The sequence below is a fragment of the Callospermophilus lateralis genome, chromosome 11 (assembly GCF_048772815.1).
Source record: "Callospermophilus lateralis isolate mCalLat2 chromosome 11, mCalLat2.hap1, whole genome shotgun sequence".
Classification (NCBI taxonomy): domain Eukaryota; kingdom Metazoa; phylum Chordata; class Mammalia; order Rodentia; family Sciuridae; genus Callospermophilus; species Callospermophilus lateralis.
This window is the reverse complement of record NC_135315.1, coordinates 18,789,579-18,816,158: the sequence shown is the minus strand read 5'-3', so window position 1 is coordinate 18,816,158 and position 26,580 is coordinate 18,789,579. Positions and strand designations below refer to the sequence as shown.

At 50.7% G+C, this 26,580-nt stretch overlaps 1 protein-coding gene across 1 annotated transcript; it reads right to left on the bottom strand.

Moving 5' to 3' along the window:
* Positions 1-1,748: 1,748 nt before the first annotated feature.
* Mpp2 (MAGUK p55 scaffold protein 2) lies at positions 1,749-26,166 on the bottom strand. The gene is made up of 13 exons (XM_076869426.2): positions 26,080-26,166; positions 23,271-23,334; positions 18,362-18,480; positions 7,251-7,403; positions 6,950-7,099; positions 6,384-6,611; positions 5,523-5,654; positions 5,304-5,409; positions 5,162-5,230; positions 4,778-4,939; positions 4,018-4,220; positions 3,733-3,861; positions 1,749-2,481 (listed from the first exon to the last, which is right to left on the bottom strand). The coding sequence occupies exons 2-13, from the start codon at positions 23,299-23,301 to the stop codon at positions 2,305-2,307; spliced, it is 1,659 nt and encodes a 552-aa protein (XP_076725541.1). The 5' UTR covers positions 23,302-23,334; positions 26,080-26,166; the 3' UTR covers positions 1,749-2,304.
* Between the last annotated feature and the right edge of the window lie 414 nt (positions 26,167-26,580).

The following is a 26,580-nucleotide window of genomic DNA, read 5'->3' as shown; positions in this document are numbered from 1 at the left end:
GGATGGTTGAGGGAGGGGACAGAGGAAGGGTAACTGGGCTGGGACGATGTGTGGACCATGGGGGGCAGGGTCTATATTCTCTTCAGGTTCCCCAAATACAAGAGTCCACATGGGAGGAGGCAGGACAGAGTCACAGAGCTAAATTGGTGGACATGTACACCTGTTCCAACCCAACCCTGGCCTTGTGCCAGGTGAACCAAGGATCTCCCAGCCTCTGCTCCCACCTGCTGGGAGTCCCGAAGAGTCATGGAGCAGGGCGCTCAGCAAGGGAGTTAGGAGGCTTCAGAGGAGGGACCCAGCCCTGCCTCTTGGGCATGCACAGGAGATACACAGAAAGGGGCTAGGTGCCAGCTCTCTGGCATGGTCTTTCAGTGAGGGGGCAGCTGCCAAGCACATCCTTCCCTGCCTCCACCTCCAGACCCCACATGGGAGGTGGGAACTGGCAAACAACTCCAGGGCCTCAAGTCCTCAGGAAAAATACCCCATTGTCCTCCCACTCCCAGTCACCTTAGGCTGAGGGTGAGGGTATTGCAAGGGAGGCTGAGTCAAGGATGAAAAGGACACGACTAAAGTGGGAAAGAGTACAAAGATGACTGCATAGTGTGTGCAGAGCTATGCAAATGAGATTCGAGAACCTTGACATCTCATTTGTGTATCTATGCAAATGCAAATGAGATTCCTAATATAATAAATATATTTCTAACATTTGTAATAAATATTCTGTTTATTCTCCCTCCCCTTCCCTAGGAAATGGGCACACAGTGGTTCAGGGCCAGCTTTGGCTGACACTGCAGCAAAGACTGACTAGACACTCAGAAGAGTCGAGAGGCTGGTGCAGGGGGGTCCTGGGGTGTCCCCTGTGAGGACAGGCTCACCTCAGGGAGGAATGAAGGGAAGAATGAGGGATGAGATGCCTGTGGACATCTAGGACAGGAGTCTTTCCATAAAAGGAATTCTATTTTACAAAACTGCCCTCCCTAAGGACTAGAGGGTGGCATTTAGGACAGGGGGACAATAGGAGAGTGGAGGAAGACATCTGGGAAGGGCCAAGGCTCTGGAGTCTAGAACAAGGGCCTCATAAGAAATGAGAGCTGATGGGGAAACCCCCCATTAAGAGATCCCAAAGAGTAACCTCAAAAAAAAAAAAAAAAAAAAAAGAACCCTTTGCCTCCCCTCCCTCTAAACCAAGCCTCACACTCATACACACCAGGGCCAGAGACACAGAGCAGGCACCGCAGCATGTGGAATGACAGGCTGCACAGACCAGAGTGGGAATGGCACTCCTGGGGCTGTGTATCCAGGAGCTGCTAGAGCCACCCGTCCTTGGCCCCAAGCCTGTGCTCACAGCCCCTCCTCATCCCCGCAACCCAGGCAAGCCTGATGCGAGTGGGCCATCTGGGCCCAGCCAGAAAGAGACCAAAATGGGAAGAGGTTGTGGACGGTGATCACAATGTGTCCCTGCCATGGGCCATGGGCCACGGGGAGTAGAGCGGGCTCCTTGTCATGGGGTTCAGTCCTTCACCAACCCCTCCCCTGCAATCTGGGCTGAGCCTGCGGCCCCTGCCAGCCTTGCACTTTGGGGAGCAGGGTGGACCTGCCAGGAGGACATTGGAGAAGTCTGTGGAGAGACCTCGGCAGTGAGAAGCTGTGGATTGAGGGAGGGACAGGGCAGCATCCGCTCCTGGGACCCTGCCCTTTTCTAAGGGAGCTGAGAGTTGTGTGGCCCAGCTGTGGCCACTGGCTCACATTTTGGCTCCTCCAACCTCCACGATGGCCCCGACTGGCACCACTGCCCAGGCCTGCCTGGCTGCCGGTGGCTCCCCTGGCCACTTGGGAACAGCCCAAGGCCTGCTCCTAGGACTAGGGGTGAGAAGTGGGAGAAGCCCAAGAATAGGAGAGGTGTGACTAGACCAGAGGAGCAAAGGTGCCCAGGGGTGACAGGGGGCAATGTACCTACGGCCAATTGGTTCCAATCGACTTTTCTATTCTCTAGACTAAGCAATATGGAGGTTGCTCTAACACACTCCTGGGCACAGCTTGGTCCCTAGAGAGGGATATCTGGTGGCCAATGAACATTGGGAGTGGGCAGCACCTGGGCACAGATGTGCCCCATGAACACCCACCTCCCTGGCAGTGCTCGCCTCTGTGCTGAAGCCAGGCTTAGGGCCCGCTGGGAGCTGTTATCTGGGGAAAGCCAGAGACCAAGGACGGGAGCTGAGGATCATGGCTGGGGGTCACAGGTGGGGAAGGGGTGGTTTTAGGTTCTGGGTCACAGCCCAGGGGGAACAAGGTCCAGATGGAGATTCAATACACCCAGCTGACAGGCACCCACTGGGGCTCCGTGCGCAGCTTCTCCATGGCAGCCTGGAGCTCCCGGAAGGTCCTTTCCAGGTTACTGTTGACCAAGCTGAGGTCAAAGTAGTGGCCATATCCCCTCTGGATGCGGCTGCTCTCCTCCACCGTCCGTCTCAAGTCTGCCTCCTGCCAGGCAGAAGGGGGAGGGAAACGAGAGCTGATCAGTTGCCACAAGTCATCCCCATCATCAAGGGGGTCTCCAGCCTACTCCCTCCTCAAAGCCCATCATAGTGGAATGGATTCCGTGGCCAAGGAAGCAGGAGCCCCTCCCTGAACACCCCAAGAAGCTCTCGTGAGACCATGGTCAGATGGGTAAGTGGAAGGAAGGAAGGAAATAATTTTTAGTAAGTGCCAAGAACAGCACTGAGCACTTTACCACCCACATCATCTTTGCTGCAAGGTAGCAAAGATTAATAATCTCCTGTTTAAAATGGAGAAAACTGGGGTACACAGCCCAGCAGGGTCTGCCTGCCTCCCATGTCAATGCTCTCCCCAGTCTGATCAGGCCCCCTTACCCATGTGGCAGGAGAAATGGCACCAGGGTACACCTGGGCACAACTGGTACCAGGGCAACCCCACCCCTAGACTCTGGGAGCCGGGCAGGGATGGGGGAGGGAACTGAACAACTGACTTAAATTAAGAAGAAGCCAACTGTATCCCGGCAGTTCCACGTGGCCACATTTGTTACAAGCAAGAGGTTCCCAGAGCAAGGGCCAAGGGAAGGCCCAGATCTCCCCCAGGGACCATCAGCAGGATGGAGCCCTACTGAAGGCAACTTCTCCTGAGACCAGCAGTGCTGACTCCAGGCCCGAGAGCTGCAATACCAAGTTGGCCAGCAGAGGGACGCCTGAGCTCAGAGTTCTGCAACTCTACCCCTCCTGGAAGGTGGAGTGCCCTGGAGTCGCCACATCAGGCAGGTGAGCCCCTTCTCCTGGCCCTCCTGCTCCCTCATGCTAACTCATCCCTCCAACCATTGTCCACCTCTGGCTTCCTCCCTCCCTTCTGCCTTCCCCAGCTGTAAGCACCCCCAGACCCACTGAGCCCACCTCTGCCCCACAGATCTTCCACTGGCCCTCTGGAACTTCCTTTGGGCCCCATTCTGTCCCTGTAGAGTGGACAAGGCAGTGGGCCTAGAATCAGAAGTTCCTCTGCCCCAGGCTAGCTGTGTCCCCGGCCCACTCTGAGACGGCACTTCATTTTCTCTCAGGCCTCCTGTTCCATATCTACAAACCAAGCATCAAAAGTCCTACCTCCCTGACAACATAGGTGGCCATCTCTCTCCTTCCCCAGTGCCATCTCCTTCTCTGCACCAGTTGAGCCCATCCCCACCACCAGGAAGCCTTCAGACCTCTCCCACCACACTTCTGAGCCCCTCACCGTGAGCTGCTTGGTGGACACTCCACTCTCCAACGCGGCCCGGTTCATGGCCCGCAGGGTCTCAAAGTCAGGGGCCTCAATGAATACTACGTAAGGGACAAACTCAGCTGTCCTCAGCACCTTCACTGCCTGCAGAAGAAGAAGAAGGTGGGGAGAATATCCCTACATGCGTCCTGGTAACAGGAAGGGTATCCAGGGTGACTAGGGGTGGGCACCTGAGGATGGGCAAGAAAGGAGGTCATGGGGTTCTGTCAGCAGGCTGGGAAGGAGCAGGCCCGGCGGTACCTGGGGGTTGACATCCAGCACGCACACCTTGCCGGTGGCGACCACCCCCTGGATGGAGTCGATTCGTGTGCCATACAGGTTGCCCTCATACTCTCCATGTTCCAGGTAACGCCCTGCACGGATGTCGGCTTCCATTTCCCCACGGGACACAAAGCTGTAGCCCTGGCCTTCCCGCTCTGAGTCCTTAGGCCTTCGGGATGTGTCTGGGTGGGGAGGAAGGGCTGAATGAGCACAGGCAGACCACACCACTTCAGACACACAGTACACACGGTAGAGCCCTCACTACAACTTCCCACACAAACACACACACAGGACCTTCAGAGAGCAACCTAGTGCTCACAGTTGGAGCCCAGAAAGGGCAATGTGCAACACAAAGACACACAGCAAGGGCCAAACAGACCTGCAGTCAGTACTGTCCTTGCCTCTGGGAGCCTGCAGCTTTCAACAACCCCTACCACACCAGTTATGTATTAGGAAACCCTCCTGCCACAGGTCACACACAGCTCAGATCCCTGTTTCACTGGGCTGGACACTCATGTTTTCCCCCCACAATTTTTAGCAAGGGAAAGAGTTGGTAGGACACCTTTCTCAGCTCTCCTGAATTGTAGTTCCCCTTATCCACCCACAGAGGGCGCACACCCTACAGCTCACACCCAGAGGTACCACCTGTCCTGATGCTGATGAACTTTGGTCCCAGGTGGGACCCCCAGCACAGCCCCTGCTCCTGGCTCTCACCCAGCAGGGCCCAGCTCCTACTCACAGGGCACTGTGGTGCCATAGCGATCTGGATCCCACATGATGAGCTTGTTCTTCAGGCTGCGCCGGCCCACACCCTGAGCCCCAATCAGCACCAGGGTTTTCCTGCGGAACGGGGGCATGCGGGCCACCTCCTCATAAATGAGCAGCTCATGGCGGTCAAACTCTGGACAGAGGGAGATGGCACTGCTCAACAGGTTGCATCATGGGGCAGGCAGAGACAGAGCTCTCGGAGGTCGAGGATAAAAGAGCTCCAGACCAGGGAAGAAAGGGTGAACCAGGCAGGGCCCAGGGACAAGTGGGCAGCGTCTGAGCCAGAACATATTTACAAGTCCCTGGGGGATTTGTCATGTTTGAGGAGGACAAGGAGGGGCACACTGATACCCACCTGCATTCTTGGTGGTCAAATACATCATTCGCTTCTTTTTCTTTCCTGAAAGGCTGCCGCACAGGGTCCCTGGCCAAGGGAGATGGGTGAGTAAGGCAGGCAGGACCATAATGGGGCTCTAGGAGGACAGGGGAGCTCCTACCTGAGGTGGGTGTCAGCTCCAGGTCCCGCTTGACAAATGCTTTCCGCTTCTCCTCCAGCAGCTGGCTAGGGATGAGGCCGGCACTGCCCCCTTCCACGTGGCATGCCTGAAATGGACGTGAGCCAACAACCTGTCTGAGCCAGAGGGACCCCCTCTGTGCCCTCACCTCCCCCCCCACACACCATACCTGGAGACACTGCAGGAGCGCCCGCGGCTCACCTGCCACCAGTTGGCGTCGTCCTGGTTTACGATCTGAAGCAAATCCCCGGCGTTGAAACGAAGGCCTGCCTCCTTGCAGGGGATGAGGCTGTCTCGGGCTGGGTCATAGTCAAAGTGGCATTTCACAAATACCTGGGCCGGGAATGGGTGAAGGGTCAAAGGAAGGAGCGAGGGAAGGCTCTGTTGGCATGGGTATAGGACATGGTCCACCCCCTCCCTTCACAAAAACCCGAGAGGCTGGCATTGCCCCCCAGAGGAGCCTTGCCTCCAGGCCTGCCTGGCTGTTCTCCTGGTCCACACCTCTCCTCACATCTAGAACTAAGACTCAGATTAAGGAATGCGGAAACTGCTCGGGCCTGGGGCAGGCCTTCAGACTGAGGAGGCAGGATCAGCAGAACAGAAGACCCAGGCTCCTAACCCTGCATCCACCCCCTCCTCCTTGGAGGAGAGGGCTCTGGCTGACAGAGGTAGAGGACCGACAGGGGACCTGGGCAGAGCAGACCGATCTCCACAATCTGCCAACCAGGAAGCAGTTGTCCAGGACACGAGCCTTGCACAATATTGTGCACCAGACGCAGGCGCTCACTTGTGCACTCAGGTATCTGAACTGTAGATGCACAGTCTGCTGCACATGCGCGGAGTGCCTAAGCATAATGTCTGTAAACCCTCGAGCTCATGCACATGCACAACACACAGAGGCTCCACGTGGCTGGCACGCAGGTCCCACTGTCTATTTTGCCTCAAAACAGGTTGGAGAGGAGAAACTGCATCCCTGAAAACTGGGGGGCGGGGATCGCTTGGAAAAGACACAGCCATCCCGTGGGTCTTTTGTGGGTTGGGGTGTTAGGCAGATGGACCCACCTGGCGGGGTAGATGGGGCTCCTGGTAACTGGGTAGAATCTTGAGGATGACGCTGCCACTGGCGCTGCGGAGAAGCTCCTGCAGTGCGCGGGGGTCACTGCCCACCGGCTGCCCATTCACCTCCTTGATTATGTCACCCACATGCAGCAGACCTTGTTGGGCCACCATGCCCCCGTGCAGAATGCGAGCGATCACCAACTCGCCACCTTCCACACGGAATGTCACGCCCTGTGGGACAGAGGGTGTGTATGATAAGGCTCCCCTGAGTCAGAATATTCAAATGGGTCTCCTGATGGGCCTTCCACTGCAGGCTCCACCGGCCCACCTGCCCTCACAGTCCTCTCCTATCCTTCTGCTCACTTATCAAAGGCACTGACGCCAGCCGAGAGCACAGTCTGCGAGGGGCCTACGCACAGGGCTGTGGCTCCTGGGTCTACAGGGTCCTTTCTGGGCAAAGCTGAGCCCATCTTCCTCTTCAGCCCTCACCTGCCCTTTCTTTTCCCCCACTGGTTATTCTGAATCCCTGTCCCACCAGACCCGCCTGGAGCCCGCCCTGTCACCCTTACCAGATGCTCTCCTGCAGTCTTGCGGATGCCCACCATACGCACGGCATCGGGAGGGACCGGCTGGTTGCTGAACGTAGGGTCCAAGCCAGGGCTGGGAGGTGGTGTCTCATAGGTCTTTGAGGCTACTGAGTCATGCGTCTCCAGGAGGGACTGGAGATGTGATGGGAAGAAGAAGGACAATGGGGCAAAGCCCTGTGGTCCCTTCCCATCCCAGTTCCAACTTCCTGCCGGTCCCCTTCCCAGGGGCATGTCCCATTTGACACACCCTCCTAGTCCACCACTAGCCCCAGCAGCCAGAAACCTGGAAGTGGGGCTCCTGAAGGATGCGCGCCAGCTCTGCGGCTGTGCTGCTCTGCTCTGCCAGCTGCGCCAGGTCCCGCAGGATCTCCTGAACCAGCTCCAGGTTGTTGTCCCTCACGGCTTCCAGCTTTGTCTCCTCCAACCTCTCGTGGGCCTAGGGATGGGGACAAAAACATGTGAGACTGACCATTTCCCCAGGAGCCTTGGGGCGCCAAGCAGTACCCTCCAACCCCAGGTTTCAGGCTCTAGTCCCTTTCCAGCTACTAGCCCCAAATCCTGGCTTTAGCTCCCACCCACTAACTGATCAACTCTAGCTCCTCCTGCGCACTCACCTAGCACACTTGGCACACATGCATACCCTGCTTTCTTCTTTCTCCCCCCAGATGTTGAGGGCTCAGTTTAGGGGACGGAGAATCTACAGGACAAACTTTTTCTTTTAAATATTTATTTTTTAGTTATAGGTGGACACAATATCTTTATTTTTAATTTTTATGTGGTGCTGAGGATGGAACCCAGTGCCTCATGCATGTTAGGCAAGCGCTTGCTCAACCACTGAGCCCCAGCCCCAGCCCCGCAGGACAAACTTTTATTCTATTCCCTTGACACAGAAGGTCATCAAAAATCATTTTTTGGGGGACCATAGGGTCCTAAGACCCTATAGGTGTTGGAGTTCAAGGATAACTTCTTGGGTGAGACCTTGGAGACCCTGGAGCCCAGATGAGGACGATAAGGATGTAGATTAACATCCCCAAGATCCCCGGGACTTGAACTTGGGTTTCCAGTGCTCCTAATGAGGGAGGAGACAAGAAATCAGTCCACGGTGCCAGGTGAGGGCCTTGCACCTGCTTGCCGCTCTACGGGCTCTGGGCTCCACGACAAGGTGCTCTGAAAAGAGAATATGAAGCCTTCCCCAGTGACCAGCCAGTGAGGGGAGTTGTGTTGAGTGGGTTAGGGGCAAAGCAGACCCATTTGTGACATACATATGAAGGCCATTTTTCTCTTCTGATTCATTTGAACACTAGTTGAAGTCACTTCATCTCAAAGCACTTCCACATGCGCTTCTCAAAACCAAAACATTCTGCTCCATAAACCACGATGGCATTTCCACACACACAAGACATTCTATCATTGATACATTGACAAAACATTATCTAATAGATAGTCCACATTCAATGTTCACTGTTGTCCCCTTATGGTTTTATTTTTTCTGATCTAGGATCCAATCAAGGATCATGTGTTGAATATCTTTTTGTTCTCCTTTAATTTATTAATTGATTGATTGACTGACTATGGTACCAAGGATTGAACCCAGGGTCTCTTAACCGCTGAGCTACATCCCCAGATCTTTTTTTTATGTTTTATTTTGAGACAAGGTCTCACTATGTCCTAGGACCTCACTAAGTTGCTGAGATTGGTCTTGAACTTGCAATCCTCCTGCCTCAGCCTCCCGAGTCACTGGTATTACAGACATGTGCTACTATACCTGGCTCTCCTTGAATCTAGAACAAATTCCAATAACTGTTAGACTTTCAGGACATTTTTAAAGAGTCTGGGCCAGTAGTTTGTAGACTGTTCCACAACTGAAGTTCTTCTGATTGTTTCCTCATGATTGGAGTTAAGGTAATCATTTTAGTAAGAGTTCAATAGAGGTGACCTTGACTCTCCCATACTTGGAAACCAACAATCCCTCACTAGCAGCTTAAGCCTCCTTTTAAGATCCTTTCCTGACTCAATTATCCTACTACCAGTTGCAAAATTGTGATCACCTAACTCCATCACCCATCTACAATCTACCTTGGAGAAACTAATGATTCCAGACCTGGGTCTACAAGGTCCTTTCCTGGGCAAAGCTGGTATTCTACTATAATTGGTATTCTACTATAAGAAAGTGCTCTTCCTTCTTCCCCTCCCCATCTCTTTCTACATCCTTCTGAGTTATTATACGTTCTTTTTCTCAGTGTTCTAGCCCATTACCTCCACATCTTCACTGGCTCAATTCATCCCAAATTTGTCCAGGAGGGGGAGCCCCATTCACACCTGCATCCCATGGACAGGTGCTCATCAGTCCTTGAGCCCCTTCTTCCCTTCTGGGCACAGCACACTTTATACTTTCCCTTTCCCAGGTCTGGAATCATTATTTTCTCCAAGGTAGATTGACAGGAAATGGAATTCAGAAAGAGGTACTCGCTGCTTCTGGAAGACTGTTTTTTTGACAGACATTAGCTGATACTGATAGCTTCAATTAAAATCAAACTCTGCGGGATTTCCCTCATCTTCCCCCATTCCATTTGCATCTCCTTTCTCCTTCAGTGACAACTTATTTCAATAATATCCATCCATTTACTTATTTGTTCTGTCCTTCAAAATTCAAGAAAGTTTCAGAATTGACTATCACAAATCTACTCAGTAAAAATCAAGATTTACCTGCAGTTTTCTTTGTCCTCAGAATACCACTAAGTTACATTAAGAGAAATGTTCTAGATCTCTGCTGTCCACATGTGGCTAGGGAACATTTGAAATGTGGCTGCTATAACTGAGGAACTAAAAGTTTTATTTAGGCATGTTAGTTTATTTATCTTATAAGTATTATCTTAGTTCATTTTTGCTTCTATAAAAAAAAAAAAAAAAAAAAAAAAAAAAAACGCCTGAGGCTGAGTAATTTATGGATGATAGAAATTTATTTCTTATGGTTCTGGAGACTGGGAAGTCCAAGTCAAGGTCAAAGTGCTGGAATTCAGTGTCTGGTGAGGGAATTCTCACATGTACTCACATGGCAGAAGGTGGAAGGGCAAAAGGTCCTAGTTAATTCCCTCCAGTCCTTTTACAAGGCAGTTAATATCACTCATGAATGATATTAGGTGGTTGTGACTCAACCACCTCCTAATGAGCTCACCTCCTGATACCATTGCATTAAGGATAAAATTTCAACATGAATTTTGGAGGGGACACAAACATTGAAATCTTAGCAAGCATTTAAAGTATTTGAATAGTCACACATAGCTACTGGCTACTCTATTAAATACCACTACAGCCTTAGAATACATCCCACTCATCGTGTATGTCAGAACACTGTGGACAAGGTTACTTAAATTAATTCCTTTTTCTTTTCTTTTTTTAAATTTATTTGTTCTTTCTAGACATACATGACTCCTTTTCCTCTTTCTGTTTGATTAGCACAATGTAATATACAGATAGGTATACTTATCTGAACTTAATTTTAGAGTTTGCTTTTATCATTTTTAATATGTAATTTTATTTTCTAAACATGTATAGCATATACAGGGTTCAAATTTCAAATCCATATTAAAAGTAAACTCAAAGAAGTAGCAATTCCATCCTTGGCCCCTTTTCCCCATTCACCCTCAAACTCTAGAGGTAATCTTTTTTTGTTTTGTTTTGTTTTGGGGTGAGTACCAGGAATTGAACTCAGGGGCACTTGACCACTGAGCCACATCCCCAGCCCTATTTTGTATTTTATTTAGAGACAGGGTGTCACTGAGTTGCTTAGCACCCTACTTTTGCAGAGGCTGGCTTTGAACTCTCAATCCTCCTCCAGCCTCCTGAGCTGCCGGGATTACAGGAGTGGGTCACCATGCCCAGCAAGGTAATCATTTTCATTTCTTTATTATTTATTTATTCTGTTTCTTTTTTCTTTTTTTTTTTTCTACATAAAAGAACACTGTATACACTCGTTAATATCATGCGGCTTTGGTTGGTTGGTTGTTTAATTGATTTAGATTGTTGTCTGGTTTTTTATTTAATAATGTGAGCTAGAAATCATGCCACAGCACTACATGGGGTGGGGTGGGGGCGGATTCCTCTATTATTACTATTATTTTGATCCTGGGGACTTGCCACTGAGCCATGTCCCATTTTTTACTTTTTGAGACAAAGTCTCACTGAGTTGCTTAGGGCCTCTATAAGTTGCCGAGGCTAGTCTTGAACTTGCAATGCTCCTGCCTCAACCTCCCAAGTTGTTGGGATTACAGGCGTGTGCTATAACGCCCAGCTTATTTTTATTAATTACTGCCTTTGACTCTGTTGTATGACTGGAGTCCTACAATATATTCAACCAGTCTCTATGAGTATTTAGGTTGCTCCCAATCTTTTAAAAAATATTTTTAGTTGTAGTGGACATGTGGTGCTGAGAATTGAACCCAGGGACTCACACATGCTAGGCAAGTGCTCTACCACTGAGCCACAACCCCAGCCTGCTCCTAATATTTTTCTATTGCAAATCAAGCTGTGGTGTGTAACAGTGGCATGGTGCTCTGTACCTGTGGAGAAGATCTTCCACATAAATTACTAGAAGTCTCCCTGGGTCAAGCAGTAAATATATGTGCAGTTTTCTTAGATACTGACAAATTCCCCTCTGATTTTCCCTCCCACCAGTATTGTTTGGGAGATTTTCCTGCAGCTCACCATCAGTGCTGATCAAACCTTTGAATTCCTGCCAGTCACATGGATGAGAAATGATCTCTCAGTGGGGTTCAATTTGCATTTTGCTTGTTACGAGGGAAGCCGAGCATCTCTTCATATGTTTAAGGACCATCTGTACATCTTTTTCTGTGAACTGTCTGTTTGTGTCTTTTGCCAATTTTTCTATTTGGTTTTTTCTTCTTCTCATTTTAAAATGTTCTCTCTATATTGAGAAGATTAGCCCTTTATTTGTGCACATCATTTCCCCCAGCTTCTCGTTTGTCTTTTGACTCTGCTTATGGTGTTTTTGCCATGCTAAAAAAAATTTTTTTTTCTTTAAAAAATTGCTTTACATGGTTGAATTTATTAACCTTTAAAGCTTCTGAATTTCTACACATAGTTTTTAAAGGTGGGGGGTGTTTTCCTTATATACAGAATTATATTTTCTTCTAGGACACATATTTTCCCATTTAGATCCCTGATCCACTTGGAGTTTATTCTGATGAATGGTGTGAGGTATGGATCCACTTTGGTATCTTTCAAAATGACTATCCACATGTGCCAAAACCATTTGTTAAAAATCCAGAAGAAAATTACTGTTGAGTGTTTTAGATGTAATAATGATAGTGTGACTTTTTAAAAAGAATTCTTATTTTTGATTCAGATTCTAAAATATTTATAGATAAAATCATATTATATTTGAGATTTGCTTCAAAATAATTCAGGAGAGAGGGAAGTGGGGGAGGGCTTGAATGAAATGAGATTGTCTGTGAGTTGTTAAATGCTAAAGTGGGGTAATGGATGATGGGGGTTCAGGATACATTTTTGAAATTTACCATAATGTTTTTTAAGCCCATGAGACAGAGAGTTTTCTGGGGTTTGTTTGATGTTTTTTGTTTTGTTTTTTGGAGATGGGTTCTGGCCATGTTGCCCAATCTGGCCTGGAACTCCTGGGCTCCAGAGATCTTCCTGCCTCAGCTTTCCCAGTAGCTAGGGCTACAGGAGTGCATCATCAGGCTCATCTCAAGATAGGGACAGTTTAATAACGCCTCATAGTAATCCAGGAGGATTCAGTGAGATAGACACAGTGGTCAGCACACGGCAGGTGCTCAACAAAGGCTGGATCCTTTCTACCTTCTCTTCCCCAAAATGGGCCAGGAGAACACAGGTTGGTGGCTCAGCAGCAACCTAAACCATCTTCTGCCTAGCTGAGCAGAGTGTTCCTGCTGGGGAGACACAAATAAGTGAAGGGACGAAGGACTAGTGCCTGGGACAAGAACAAGTATCAAAGCATTGCTCTTCCTCAGAGCCCTTATATAATCTAGAATCATTGAGCACAGCATGGCCCAAGGAGCCCCTGAGTGAAAGATGGAGGCTTCTGGGGTTCTTCATCACCACTGTGCCCAGGCCAGTGGTGGAAATCTGAGGCCCCAAGAACCAAGTTTGGAGAATGAACAAAGACAGCACTTGGGTACTAGTGATCTCACCATGGCAACCCTAGCTCTTTTGGGGCTCTTTGGGGTTAATGGAAGCCAGCTGAGGCCCAGGGATCCTGAGGTAAACATTAGAGAGGTTGCCTATTTTGGCGTTAGCACCTTCTGTTCCATGGATGGAGAGAGGACAAGTTTCCAGAGAAGACTTATTTGACCAAGAGGGAAGCCAGGTGCCTCCTAAACTGTATATCCTCAATCTTTGACTTAATGACTGCCCCCCCACCTTCCCCCAGCCCAACAAAGGCTGCTCCATTACTCCTCCTTTAGCTACTCCTGAACGTCTTACCCACAGACACAAAAATACAGCTCTCCAAGATCAACCTTCACAGCCCAGAGGAAACTTTAACACTGGATCATACTGGGAGTTGTGGGAGTAGTGGCACATGCCTGTAATCCCAGAGACTTGAAATGCTGAGGCAGGAGGACCACAGGTTCAAGGCCAGCCTCAGCAATTTAGAGAAGCCCTAAGCTACTTAGTGAGACCTGTCTCAAAATCTAAAAAGGGGGAAGGGGACTGGGAATGTTGCTTAGTGGTAAAGCACCCCTGGGATCAATCCCCAGTGCCAAAAAGCAAAAACATTGAATCATACAAACACAAAGCAAACCCTTCGGCAGGCTGATCTAAACAGCTGGCTGACCAGAACTGAAAACACCCAGCAGGTATCACAATTTTAGGGAATTTGAAAACTCAGAATTGGATTAAATACAATACGGGGTTCATGATATGTTCTCATCATTGGCTTGTATATGATTCCTTGGTAGGTAGTTGGTATTGAATTAGATTATTTTTAAAAACATAACAAGGATCTAAGAACCCACTTCCCAAATCAAAAACAAGGCTCTTGACAATATCCTATACCTAACCACCACCACCATTCCCAGCTCACAGAAATCACCATCTCCATTCCCTGTGTTCATCGTTCTCAGGCTTCCTGTGGAAGTTTTACTGTATCTGTATGTAGTCTATGTATTCCTGAAATGAATATAGTTTTTAGCTATTTTTTTAAATATATTTTTAAGTTGTAGATGGACACAATAACTTTCTTTTATTTGTTTATTTTTATGTGGTTCCGGGAATCGAACCCAGTGCCTCACGCATGCTAGGCAAGCACTCTACCACTGAGCCACAACCCCTGCCCAGTTTTTAGCTATTTTTAACCCTTAAAAAAAGGAAATAATGCTATATACATAAAATCCTGGAAGGCCTGATTTTTTTCACTTACTACTAAGTGAGCAATTATTTCACCTACTATTTTTTTTTTTTACTCAGTAGTATTTTGCTAAGATGTCCTTAATATTCACTTAAGTGATCTGTGCACATACTGCAATTATTAGAAGCACCAGAACAGGAGGGTGGTTTGAATTCCTATGGTCACCAAGTGGTTCATTCTCTGAAAATCCCCTGCAGCAGAGCAGGTAGTTAGAGGTAGAGACATCACCTGTGCCCAGCTCTGCTGCCTCCCGATCCAGAGCCCTCAGCAGGCTGCAACCGAGGAAGGTGCACACGGTATTTCTTTGCAAAGCTTTCCCCTCCACCCTCCTGCTCCAACCCCTCTGATCTTGGCAGAAGACAGGGAATTCTTATTTGAAACACTGGCTCCTAATTAAATGATTCAAAAACTGAATGAAGTTCCATATGATGCAAGCTGAGGAGACAGAAGGTGTGCCAGAAAGTGAAGGAACTCTGGGTTTGACAAAGGTGACCCACGAGACCTTAGCAAATATGATGCAAGCAGAGGTTTGGCAGGTGCTTGTGAGGCAGGAATTATCTTCCCTTGCTAGGGACAGCACATGAGGAAGCAGAGGCTACCCTCCTAAGGAGTAAGGCCTGGCCAGATGCTGCAGCCTTCTCTGCTGAGACACAGGACATGTGGGTGAGGCCACCCTCGGCCACCCAGCCCTTGCTGAGCAGACCCCGAGCAGAAAAGCCACATGACCAGCCCCCCAAAACATGAGAACTAAATCATGGTCATGTCCCTCTGTTAGTCTCTATCATAGTGACCTCCCAAGAAGCACTCTCCAAGGGCCTTGGCTTGCTCTGCCAGTTCTTCTACCCCAGCCTCACCTCAGGCCTGGAGCCCTCATGAGGAATTCAGGTCATGGCTAAGAACATAGCATAACTTTTTTTTTTTTTTTTTGTACTGGGGATTAACCCCAGAAACTTTACCACTGAGCTACATCCTCAGCCCTTTTTTATTTTTTATTTTGAGACAAGATCTCTTTAAGTTGCTTAGGGCCTAGCTGAGCCTGGCCACAAATTTGCAATCCTCCTGCCTCAGCCTCCCAAGTCCTGGGATTACAGGAATGTGCCACTGCACCGGGATACAGGACAACAACTCTTGATGGTTTAAAAAGCACTATCAAATCTATGACCTCCACCAGCTCCACCATGACTCTGAGAGCTAAGCATAATTCTCTAGGCTTCTCAAAGGAAATAACCAAGGTTCAGAGAGGTTGACAGACATACTAAAGTTACACAGCCAATCAGTGAGTCTTTGGATTCCAAACTCCATGTTCTTTCTTCATTATCTCACGTGGATTAGTTCATATACTGCCTTCCCATGACTCTCCACTGGCAGGAGTCTCCACAGATAATAATTTTTTCTAGATTTCTGAATGTCACCTGCTTTGGATTCCTCACCTTGGCCTTGCCTGCTATTGGGAAACCTGCTGCTAGATCCATGTCAGTCCTCCCAGATGCCAGCCACCTGCCAGGGATTCCACCTGCTGTCTACAGCCAACCCACTGGATTTATGATCTTCCTGCCAGACTTGACTTTCTTTCAGAACCCTCAACTTTCTGGGTCTGTCCCCTGGGTTATAGACATTAAGGTTCAAATATCCACATATTCAGCAAGTCAAATGCAAGGGGTCCACCCTAGAGAAACTCACACATGTGCAGAAACAGATGGATAGGAGGTTGTTCACTGCTGTGCTGTCCTTATTAGAGGAAAATCAGTAACAATGTATCTACTTCTTGGCAGGGGAACCAATAAATAAACTGGGCTCTATTAATAAATTAGAATAACTCCTGACAGTGAAAATTAATCTATCTATAATTATGGCAATAACTATATGACTGTATGAATGAGAAATCTCAAAAACAGGCAGTTTATATTGTTATCCCATTTATATAAAGTTAAATATGCAAATAACAAGGGTATATTGTTTGTGGCTAAACACAAATGTAGGCAAGAATAGCAAATAGTCAAAAATGACATCATCAATCTCTAGTTAGTGTTTACCCTTAGGGAAGGGAATCAATGGAAACAAGAGAAAAGGAGGTGTTGACAGTATCATACTTTTTATTTCTTAAAAAAAAAAAAAAAGAGCAGCCAGGTGTGGTGGCACACACCTGTAATCCCAGTGATCTGCGAGATTGAGGCAAGAGGATTGCAAGTTTGAGTCCAGCCTTGGCAATTTAGAGACACTCTATTACAAAAAAAAAAAAAAAAAAGGGCTGGGAATATAGCTCAGAATAGAGTGCCTCTGGGTTCAATCCCCAGAAGAAAGAGAGAGAAGGGGAGAGAGACAGAGAGAGAGAGAAGTCCAAAGCCTCTATGGCTGATATTACCCTCTTGGAGATGGGTGCCTAGAAGTTTGACTATATTCTTTTCAGGGCTCATTGAACACATTCAGTGAGCACCCACTGTGAACCAAGCACCATTTCAGGCTCTGAGGAGGCAGCAGTGAACCAAACAAATACTCCTGCCCTTATGGAGCTTACATTCTCAATGTTTGAAATGTGCGTAATTCTTTGCTTTTATTTTTGATAAGTGCATATAATTCCTGGGTCACTGAATGAAAAGCAACTTGTCTTTCTCCTGTTTCCTCCAATTAGACCAGTTTTCTGGCTTCTCTTCACCTGCTCTTAACAACCTCCAGGGACCTTCACAGACAATAATATGTCCAGGCTGTGTCCCAGGGACACAGCGTCCCATGCAGCAGCTCACTCCCTCCAGCAGGACGTGGTCTTCTTCCACACCCCACACTGAGGCCAGCCACAGCCAGCCCTACAGAAGCCCTACCTCTGCCCACTTAGCTATACTGCCTTCTCCCCTCATCACTGTCTTCACTGACTTCCTGTCACCCCTGCCACCATTCACTGAAGGGGACTGCCTCAGTCTTCCCACACTAGGGGAAGAAATCATGGAGAAATCCAGGTAGGGGGCCTGATTTCCTACAACACCTACCTTCGCTTCTAAGCTGACCACAGGCATCCTCTGTACCTCACCTCTGCCTGGGACAGGAAGTATCTCTCCTCCCGCCCATGCCTGCTCCCTCAGCTGAAGGCACGCTGGTCCTCCTCCCTGGGGCAGAGCCAGTGCTCTGCCACCCCACCCCACCTACAAACACCAAGTTCCACTCCACATGTCTCTCAATATCTCCAACTTGAACTACCACAAGGACCCTAGCTGGTCTCTGCCACTCCAGATGTGACACTCCAACCATTCTCCACATGGCTGTCAAAGGGATGCTCCTACACACCCCTATGCCGCCATCACCCCCCTGCTTAAAGCACACAAAGCCTCCTTGATGCTGTGTCCCTGGCATGGTCTCCAGTGCCCTGCACAACCTGCCACCATCTCCACAGCTCACTTCCTTTGTCTCTGCCTGGGGCTCCAGCGGCACACCAGCACTCAGTCCCCCGCACACTTCCAACTCCCTCTCACTTCTAACTCCCTCTCACCTCTGCTCAAGCTCTTCCCGGGGGGCCCAGGATGCCCACCCCTCCTCTCATTCCACACTTGGCCAAGGGGGCCCTTCTTCCAAGAATCTTCTGCAGCCCTTGCCTCCCAGACTCCGTTAGGCACCTATTTTCTCTATTCCCTCCCACCCAGAATGCTGTGCATCTGTCTCTAGCATGGCCATTAACAAACTGTATTATAATTTTCCCTTCTAATGACTCTCCCATCTGATACACCTACGCAAACACCCAAAGGCAAAGAAATGGGCAAGGAGAACTGTGGAGATTACAAGCCACAGGCATGCTCACCTCCCCCTCAAATCAGGCCCCCCACAAGATGACAGTCACCAACATTTATCCACACATTCACTGGCCAGGTGTGGGGGCATCTTCTTTACCTGCAGCCTCAGGGTCATCACTGGGGTGTGATGTTTTCCACACGCCCCTTTGGGGCCTCTTGTGCCACATGTCCCATTCCCAGTGCCCTTATGCCCACCTCCCTGGAGCACTGTACCTTGGCCAGGGATCTGACTATGGGACTTTCCATAATGCCTCGAAGGAAGATCAGGTCCAGCTCCGCAGCCCCCGTGGCATTGGGGAGAGATCCTAGGTTGTCCAAGACTTGCTGCATGGCTGTCGGGAGGAGGCAGGTAGTGAGACACTCAGGTACAGACTGGGCACAAAAGATCCCAACATACCATGATACCTCCTCCCACTTCCACTCCTACAGAAGCTAGCCCTTCCCTTCCTGCTGTTTTGGCAACCTAAGCCTTGAATGCCTGAAAAAGAGGAACTAGGGGCAGGAGGCAGTTCTCTTGGCCTATTCTTTCTTGACCATCCTGGTAGGCAGAAGGTTCCAGGCAGCAGAAAGTGGACTCTGAGGTGGGGGAGAGAAAAGGAATAAGGTTCCAGATTCTGCCCTGCAACAGAGAACCACAGGCTCCTCATTCAACCTCTGGATGGGTTGAAACCTCAGGACTCAGTCACCTGCCATGGGCAGGCTCAGGAACAAGAGACACAGCCTGTCCCTGAGTACAGGCCTAAATTCAAGCAGGCAACCATTCAGCAGGCCAGGCCAATGTGGCATCCAGTCCTGCGGGCACCACTAATTCAGTATGGCATTGCACAAATCACTATCCCTCATTGGCCTCAGTCTTTCCCTTTGGGTCTGATGGACAATGATTTGTAATCACGGAGAAATTAACATGGATAAGTCAAAGCAAAGGCCTAGAATATTGTCAGGAGCTGAGGAAACAGGCACCCCAAGACCAAGGGAAGAGGTCAGACCAAGTCATCCTAAGAATGAGCACTCAGCATGGGATGGGCAGGAGAACACCTGAAGCTGGACTACAGCAATGGCCACCAATATCTGAAGTGAGGGCTGCCTTCACCCACTTCTAGAGGTAGTAGCTACAGGCTGTAGCAAGTTCCAGGAGAAGGAAAAAAGACTTGGAGTGTGCCCAGCTGGGGGCAGAGATGGGCACAGGGTATCATTACTCTGCCACCCTGCCACCCACGCCTACATCTGCATAGCAGCACCCAAGCCCTGGAGGAGAGGGGTAGATCCCTCAACACTCTTGTCAGTCCTCTCCTCCTTCAGGAAGTACTGGAGGTGGCAGGCGGGTGCGCTGAACCGGGCAAGATGGCTCAGGGACTCCTGGGCTCACATCCCCTTCTTGCTCCTCTTTTCCATCCTCTCCAGAAACAACTTGGGAGCCTGCTCTCCAGATCCTGTCCAGGCCTGGGCTTGGCATCCATGAGCGACCAGTAAGGTTCTCCACGGGCTCAGAAGCCAGCGATCCACCAACACTAGTCACGCCAGCTAAGGCTGGGGACTGAGTCAGGGGAGGTGGTGTCCCTTGCCTAGGCCAGTTCTCCTGAGGGCCGAGCCCCCAGACCTTTCAGGCTCCCAGGAGCCCGTTCCTAGGGCACCCCCCCCCTTTAGATGCCCCAAAACCCGCGAAGGGGAGGATGAGTTAAGAGGCCAGCTTCTCCCCAGGTCTCCCCGCTCCATCTCTCCCTACCTTCCCTCTGGAGTTCCGCTTCCTCAGAGGAGCTCAGGGATATCCCCTCCAAAGAGGCCCTGCTGCCTGGGCTGCCAGCCATGGCGACCCCGCTCTGGGCTCCCAGAGTAGCCTCTCACGCCGCTACCTCCCCAGCAGCCTTCCCGGCCAGACCCGGGCTGCGCTGGTGAAGGCGGGACTCGAGGAGCGCTGAAGAATCAGCCAATAGCAAGGCTGTGCCGCCCCGACCGGCTAGCTTATTGGCCAAAACCCCGGGCGCTGCCGAGTGGGAAGGGGCGGTGACTGGTGGGAGGAGGGAGATGGCAAGAGAGAGTCACCCTTTGGCTGGCCTGATCCCCAACATTAAGTACCCCTGGAAGTAGGGAGGCGGCAGCTAAGAGAAGGTTTGGAGGACGACGGGATCAGTATGATGCCCATTGGGACTGGTGCAGTGCCCAGAGACCCTCGCCTCACAGCCTGTGGGCAGAGGGGTCTGGGCCCCATGCTGTTCCTACATCCTTCTTTTCTGGAAGTCCTTCGAACACACCCTGTGCCTCCTCCTCCCTGAGCCTTCTGACCGCTGCTCTCTGTCCCTTCTCCAGGCCCTAATTCCTATGCCCTTTCTCCAGACCTTATAACCCCTTTAGTCAAAGGAAGCCCCCGGGAAGAACTCGGTCCTCTTCCTGGAGGTAGTGACATGAGGCAGATACCTCAACCCAAAAGTCCCTCATTTGCAGTCGACCATTCCTACTGTCCGCTCTGGAGAGGGGTCACCGCCAGGGCAAGGAAGCCTCAAGCCCTCCTGAGCCTGCCTCACATGTAGCTTCCCTCCCTCCCCATCTCCCATTAGCTGGGCCTATATGTGAATGAGGGGTGCTGCCCAGAAGGCCAGTCAGGCATCTTGGAACGAAGGGAAGGAAAAGGTGAATGCATGTTCATGCAGCAGAAATAAGGGTGGACAGGAGGGAGGGACTTGGAAGTTACTGCAGTCCACTGCCCCATTCCTCCAAGGTTCTGTACCCCTGAGACCACCACCAGGGAGGTGCTGCAGCCACCAGTCAGCCATTCCCTGAGGAGTGGCACCAGGTCGCCTTGCACCCCTGGTTGCCATGGCAGCAGGCAGGATTACACACAGGACAGTAACCCAGGTTGAGAGAGATTTAAAGGGACAGCTCAACCTGAAAGCAGTCCTGGATCCTTGCCTTGATTCAAAGAAAGAAGGGAGTCTGGTGAAGGGGAAAGAAAGCAAGGCTGCAGGTCAGGGGCAAGATCTCTAAACTCTCAGCCTGTGTCATTGCCCACACATCTCCCAACTCACCCCAACCCTCAGGAAAAGGGCTCCTCGACTTAACTCAAAGTAGAGGTGGGGTCTCTCTCAAGAGAAATACACTCAACACCGTTCTGTTCTCTCCAAAATGCCAAGGACCATATGGGCCTGCAGGAAAGGGTGGGAGAAGGACCTTGCTAGTTTCACCCTCTGCAGAACACAAGCAGGGATGTCCCAGGGAAGGAAGGGAGAAGGGGAAGGAAGCTTGACCTCTGAGGTGGGGCACAGCTGTCTCTCTGTCAGTTCCATGGGAAATATTTAATGACCACCAGATGATAAGGTGCAAAATTCAACATTAGATTTTTGAGGTCAGGGGCTAACAGAGCCTGGAGTGGTGGCAGAGGGCTGGTTCTGGGAAAAGAAGCAGTTTGTACTTCTTTTTTTTTTTTTAATAGTGTTAATTTTTTTTTTAATATTTGCTTTTTTTTAGTTTTCGGCAGGCACAACATCTTTGTATGTGGTGCTGAGGATCGAACCCGGGCCGCACGCATGCCAGGCGAGCACGAGCAGTTTGTACTGCTTGCCTTGGATATAAGAAGCCAGAAGCAGCCCATGGCACCACATCCAGGAGATCAGAGACCTCAGGAGTCCTTTGAGAAAGCAGGTCCCACACCCATACCCCTGAGTCCTACACTTTGTCCCCACCATGCCTCCATCAAGTGACCAGAAGCAGGGAAGCTGAGTTGTTGGGCCTGCTCCTCCCTTTATTTCCCTGCTGGGCACTATTAATGGGTTTACTGGGCAGCCCCAGATTGAAAGGCCTTTAATCACAGGCTCAGGGATAAGTTTAATTAACCCCTAAGCTGTTTACAAGTAGGGCTCAGGCAGACTAAAGCAGGGGGAGAGCTCAGGGAGCCAGCAGGCTGGACAGGAGATAGAGGCGCTGAGCCCTCCAAGGCTGTAGAAACTGAGACATTCCTACAGTCCCTCCACTGCATGGAGAAGAAGCCTTTTCTAGGCGACAAGGGTATCACAGGGTAGATTCTGGTTGCTACCAAAACTACCTTCACACTAGGAGTTATTCTAAGCAAAGTGGGAACCCCAAAACATCTTGCAGAGTGAACAGAAGGACACAGGGCAAGGAAGGAGCTACACTAGAGGCATCCAAGCAGGGGGAGATTCAGATAACTCAGAGCAAAATCAGAGCTTGCAGGCAGTTGCTAGGCCCCTTAGACAGCTTCTAGCACAGGGAACATAATCTGGTGGATCCCTGAATGCACTCAAGGAGATCCACAAGCCCCTGGAGTAAAGTGCAAATTTGGGACATGAAAGAACATGTCTATGGAGAGGGCCCATTGCTGTCATCAGATTCTGAGAGATCTAGGACCAATAAAAGTTAAGATCTTGTCCTATCACCTCATCATAGGAAAAACAGGTCCCCAAAGAAAGGTGACTGACTCAAGGCACAAGATCAATGTCATAACAAACAATTCAGCAGCAGCAGCAGCAGCAGCAGCATAATTGTGAATGTTGCTCACAGGAACATGCTCTCCTCTGTTTCACATCAACTCTTTGCAAAAGAGGAAAATCAGGCTCCTTGAGGTTCAGCAGCTAGCTCCTGGCCTCTCCCAGTTTGAGCAGCCCACTCCCTTGCCCTGAAACCTCCTACAGAACCATGTCCAGACATCCTGACCTGGTATTCTTGCCCCTTCATTTACAGTTTCCTATACCCCTATCTTCTCCACCTTCAGCACATGCTGGCCTAGAGGTCATGGCACCACTGTGCCACTATAGTCCCTTTATCCCCAAGCCATTTCTAAGCCTTAGTTCCTAGGCCACTTCTTGGGGGCACTTCTCTAACCAGCCTTGCCTCCTGCCATTGCCTTCCAGCAATAATATGTGGATTGTATCTGGAACATGCACTCCTGCCCTCCCCACAGATGAGTTGTACGGTCTCCAGCCCTCCCTTGGGCAGGGGAAGGTTTTATTCCTCCTTTCTTCTATCCTATCACAGAGAGGAGATGACCAGAATGAATGGGTGAGTGTTTGGGGGAGTAGCTGTGGAAGTGTCTGACTGCTGTTACCACCCCCAAATCTTTGCCTGGCAACCTCTGAACCACTGAAATTAGCTGACAGCCTCACCCACTTCTTACCAGACTCAGAGTTGGTGGCAGCAACTGGCATGGTGAGATCAGCAAGGGCTCTGAAATGTTTCTCCTGGAGGGGGAGAGAGGAGGATGAGAAGGTACAGGGAGTAGGAAAGGGACCCCCTTCAGGAACAGCCCCAAAGTAGGGAGAGGACACTGCTCAGAAACTGGGAGCTGGTTAACAACAGAGATCCCAAGCACTCTGGGAGGCGAGAAGAGTGGATTACATGCTCATTTATGAGGAAGAGGAGACTGGGGAGGATCAGAGAAGTTAATGATTTGCTCAAGGTCATAAAGCTAATAGACAGCAACAATGAAAATCCGGGTTTTATGACTCTTAAAAAATAGTGTTTCTGGTGGTGCACATTGTGTGATCCCAGCAATTCAGGAGACTGAGATAGGAAGACCAAGTTTAAGGCCAGCCTGTGTAACTTGGCTAGACCCCCTCTCAAAAAAAAAAAAAATTATTTTTAAAGGCTAGGGATGTAGCACCCTTGGGTTCAATACCCAATAACACACACACTCACACACACACACACACAGACACACACACACACACACACACACACAGCAAAAAATGGTGTTTCTGCCTACCATCTGTCTTTTTTTTTTTTTTTTTAAGTGGGAGATATGTAGGTATAGCCCAGAATTTGAGTCAAAAGCAGGGTAGCAAGAGTTCCCAGACTGTATGCTCCATGAGAGTAAGAACAACATCCATTTTATTTGCCTCTAGTACCCAGGCCTAACATGATGTAGATGTTCCATAAACATTTGTGTCTGGCTGACAGGAAGAATATCCTACTCCCCAAGGCCTATCTGGCTTCCTTTCTCTCTCCTCTCGCTTTCTTAGCCCAGAGCTGAGACACAGAGAACAGGGGCTCAGGGCAGAATTAGGCATGGACTCTGCAGCCCCAGTGCCCATCCCAGGGCCTCCCCAAGCTAGGTCAGCTCCCCTTCCTCCCTTTGCTTTCCTGGGTATGTGCTGCTGGATAAAACCCTAATTCCCCAGTTGCCATGACAACAGAAGGCAGTGGCTCACAGCAGGGGTGGGGGAGTGGGGGAGAAGCAGCTGGCAGTGCCCACTTTAGGACTGAGTTCCTACTGGGGCCTGGGGGTTGGGGAGCCACAACTTTACCTCCTCCCCCCCCAAAAAAAAAGATTCTTCTCAGGGGAACTACTACCTGATTTCAAAAACCCCTCTGTGCTCCATTCCTCTCCCAGGCCTGAGACAGTTACCTGCGCTCAGGTGGCAGAAATTGCACAGGTAAAGGGAATGGATGGCTCCCCCTCCTCCTGAACCTGCTCTTGAGGACGTAGGAGAAGCTTTCAGGGAAAGGAAAGAAACCGTTGCTCAGGCTAAGAGAAAAGCTCAGGATCCACTGTGCCAGCAGTGCCTCTGGTACCAATGCCCACTGTCCCTATTCCTAGAGAGCAAGGGGAGGTCTCTCCTGGTTGGGACTTCTCTCCCTGATAGAGGTACATGCAGGATCAGAGGGGAGAATGTGGAGGTGGGAAGAGGCAGGAAGGATCCTGTATGGAATCTCTAGCCCAGGAGTCTGGCTCAGACTGCCTGGGTTTTCTCCCTGGGGAGTCGGTTCCCACGGCGTCAGCTCTCTCTGCCCCACCCCCACCCAAGCCCCGGAGAGGGCGGGGCCCGGCTGTGCCCATTGGAGAACGGCAGTGCCAGGCAAGACAGCCTGGGACCGTGCCAAGATCCGCGGCCCAGGCATCGGGGAACCCGCACCTCGGCTTCCAAAAACCTGGACCCGGATGCCCTCTCACCCCTGCCTCTGAGCTATTCCCATTCCCCCAGAGTGTCCGTAGGCGAGACAGGCGGGCAGTGAAAGGGGGAGGTTTCCTTAACCCCCCGCCCACCCTCCATCAATGCGCGTACAAAGAGGTGTGGAGGAGAAAGGACTAACAAAGGCGTTTTGGAGACCGAAAGGTCGCGGGCAGGGCTGGACAAAACTGAGGGCCAGTTGATGGGGTCGAGAGATCGGGCCGACGTGCCCACATTTACAATCAGAGCGCCCCTGCCCCACGAACCCAGTCCTAACCGGCTGGGCGCTAGGACCTGGGGAAAGGGGGGCGTGTTGCGAGCCATCAAAGAAGGCTCTTTGCTTGCGCGCCCGCTGGAGACCAGGGGATGAGGTCACTGAATGACTGCCCCCCCACCCCTGTCTTCATTCCCCGCCACCCCCCTAGATAGACCTAACTTTCTGACCCTGGATCCTCGCTTCTGGCACTAATTCTCCCGCAAGTCCCCAGGCCTTAACCCTAGCCGCCCCCCACACACCCAACCTCCCTCCCCTTTACAGCCTGGGAGGCGGGGAAAGCAGTGCGCCCCCTTCCCGGGACCCCCTCCCAGAGAGGGTTGAGATGTTGGTCTCCTGGGGGGGGCGGGGTAGCAAGGGGACTCTGCACAACCTCAGTCTAGCTCCCCCACTGCCGGAAGCGTCTCCAGCGCGGTTCTTACGTAATGCGGGGATTCAAAGTCCCCCCAATCCGCACCGCCCCGGGAGAAGAATCGCGGATACCTGAGCTCCACGCAGTTCGCCACCTCGGTGCCAGATGTCTCTGCGGAGCCCCTACCGTAGGGACAAGGGCCAGCGTCATTGGACAGCGGGGTTTGGTTCTCCCTACAGGCGTCCCAGAAAGGGCCTGGGGGCAGGGGCTGCAGAGGGAGGACACCGGCCTGTGGGAACGGGCCGGGGAGTTTGGATCCAGAAAATAGGGCCTCAAGAGTGCCGAGCCAGAACTAAAAGGAGACAGGGGTCCAAGGGTGGGTGCAGGCCCAGGGGCCTGGGACACCTACCTGCGCCCCGGGGAGCCCCTAGCTCCGGGCGACTCCAGCGCAGCCGGGCGCTCAGCGTTTATTGCTTGTCAATCGCTAGCCGAGCTCTTAAAGCGGCAAGTCCTCCTCGGCGCGAGGGGGCGGAGACAAAAAAGGGAAGGAGAAGGGAGGGAGATTAGGATGCGGCGGGATGACTCCAAGGAAAGTAGTCTCCCAGCAGCTGGTGGGTGGGAGGGGACGTGAGGGCTAGGAGCTACCGCTCAGACCTACGACTTTGGACCCACTCCCATTGTGCCCTTACCCACTAGTGTACCTTGGCGCCCGGGAATCCCTTAAAGGGGCGATGGTGAAAACAACCCAGTGGGACCGCTTAGACCCATTCCAGTTCCAGGTACGACTCACCTTTCCTTGTTATCCTGCTTCACAATTTGGAAAAGGAATGGGAGGAAGTTAAAAGCTGCCTCGGGCTCAGGAGCAGTTTTTAAGGATGCTGGATCTCCGACTTTAAAGAAAGTTTGGAGA

Coding starts and splice junctions, on each gene's coding strand:
- Mpp2 (XM_076869426.2), bottom strand. CDS start 23,301: ATGCCAGTTGCTGCCACCAACTCTGAGTCTG. Junction 7,404..18,361: donor TAGTCAGATCCCTGGCCAAG/GTACAGTGCTCC, acceptor CCCCATCCCTAG/GCCCACGAGAGGTTGGAGGA. Junction 2,482..3,732: donor TGTCCACCAAGCAGCTCACG/GTGAGGGGCTCA, acceptor TCTGCCTGGCAG/GAGGCAGACTTGAGACGGAC.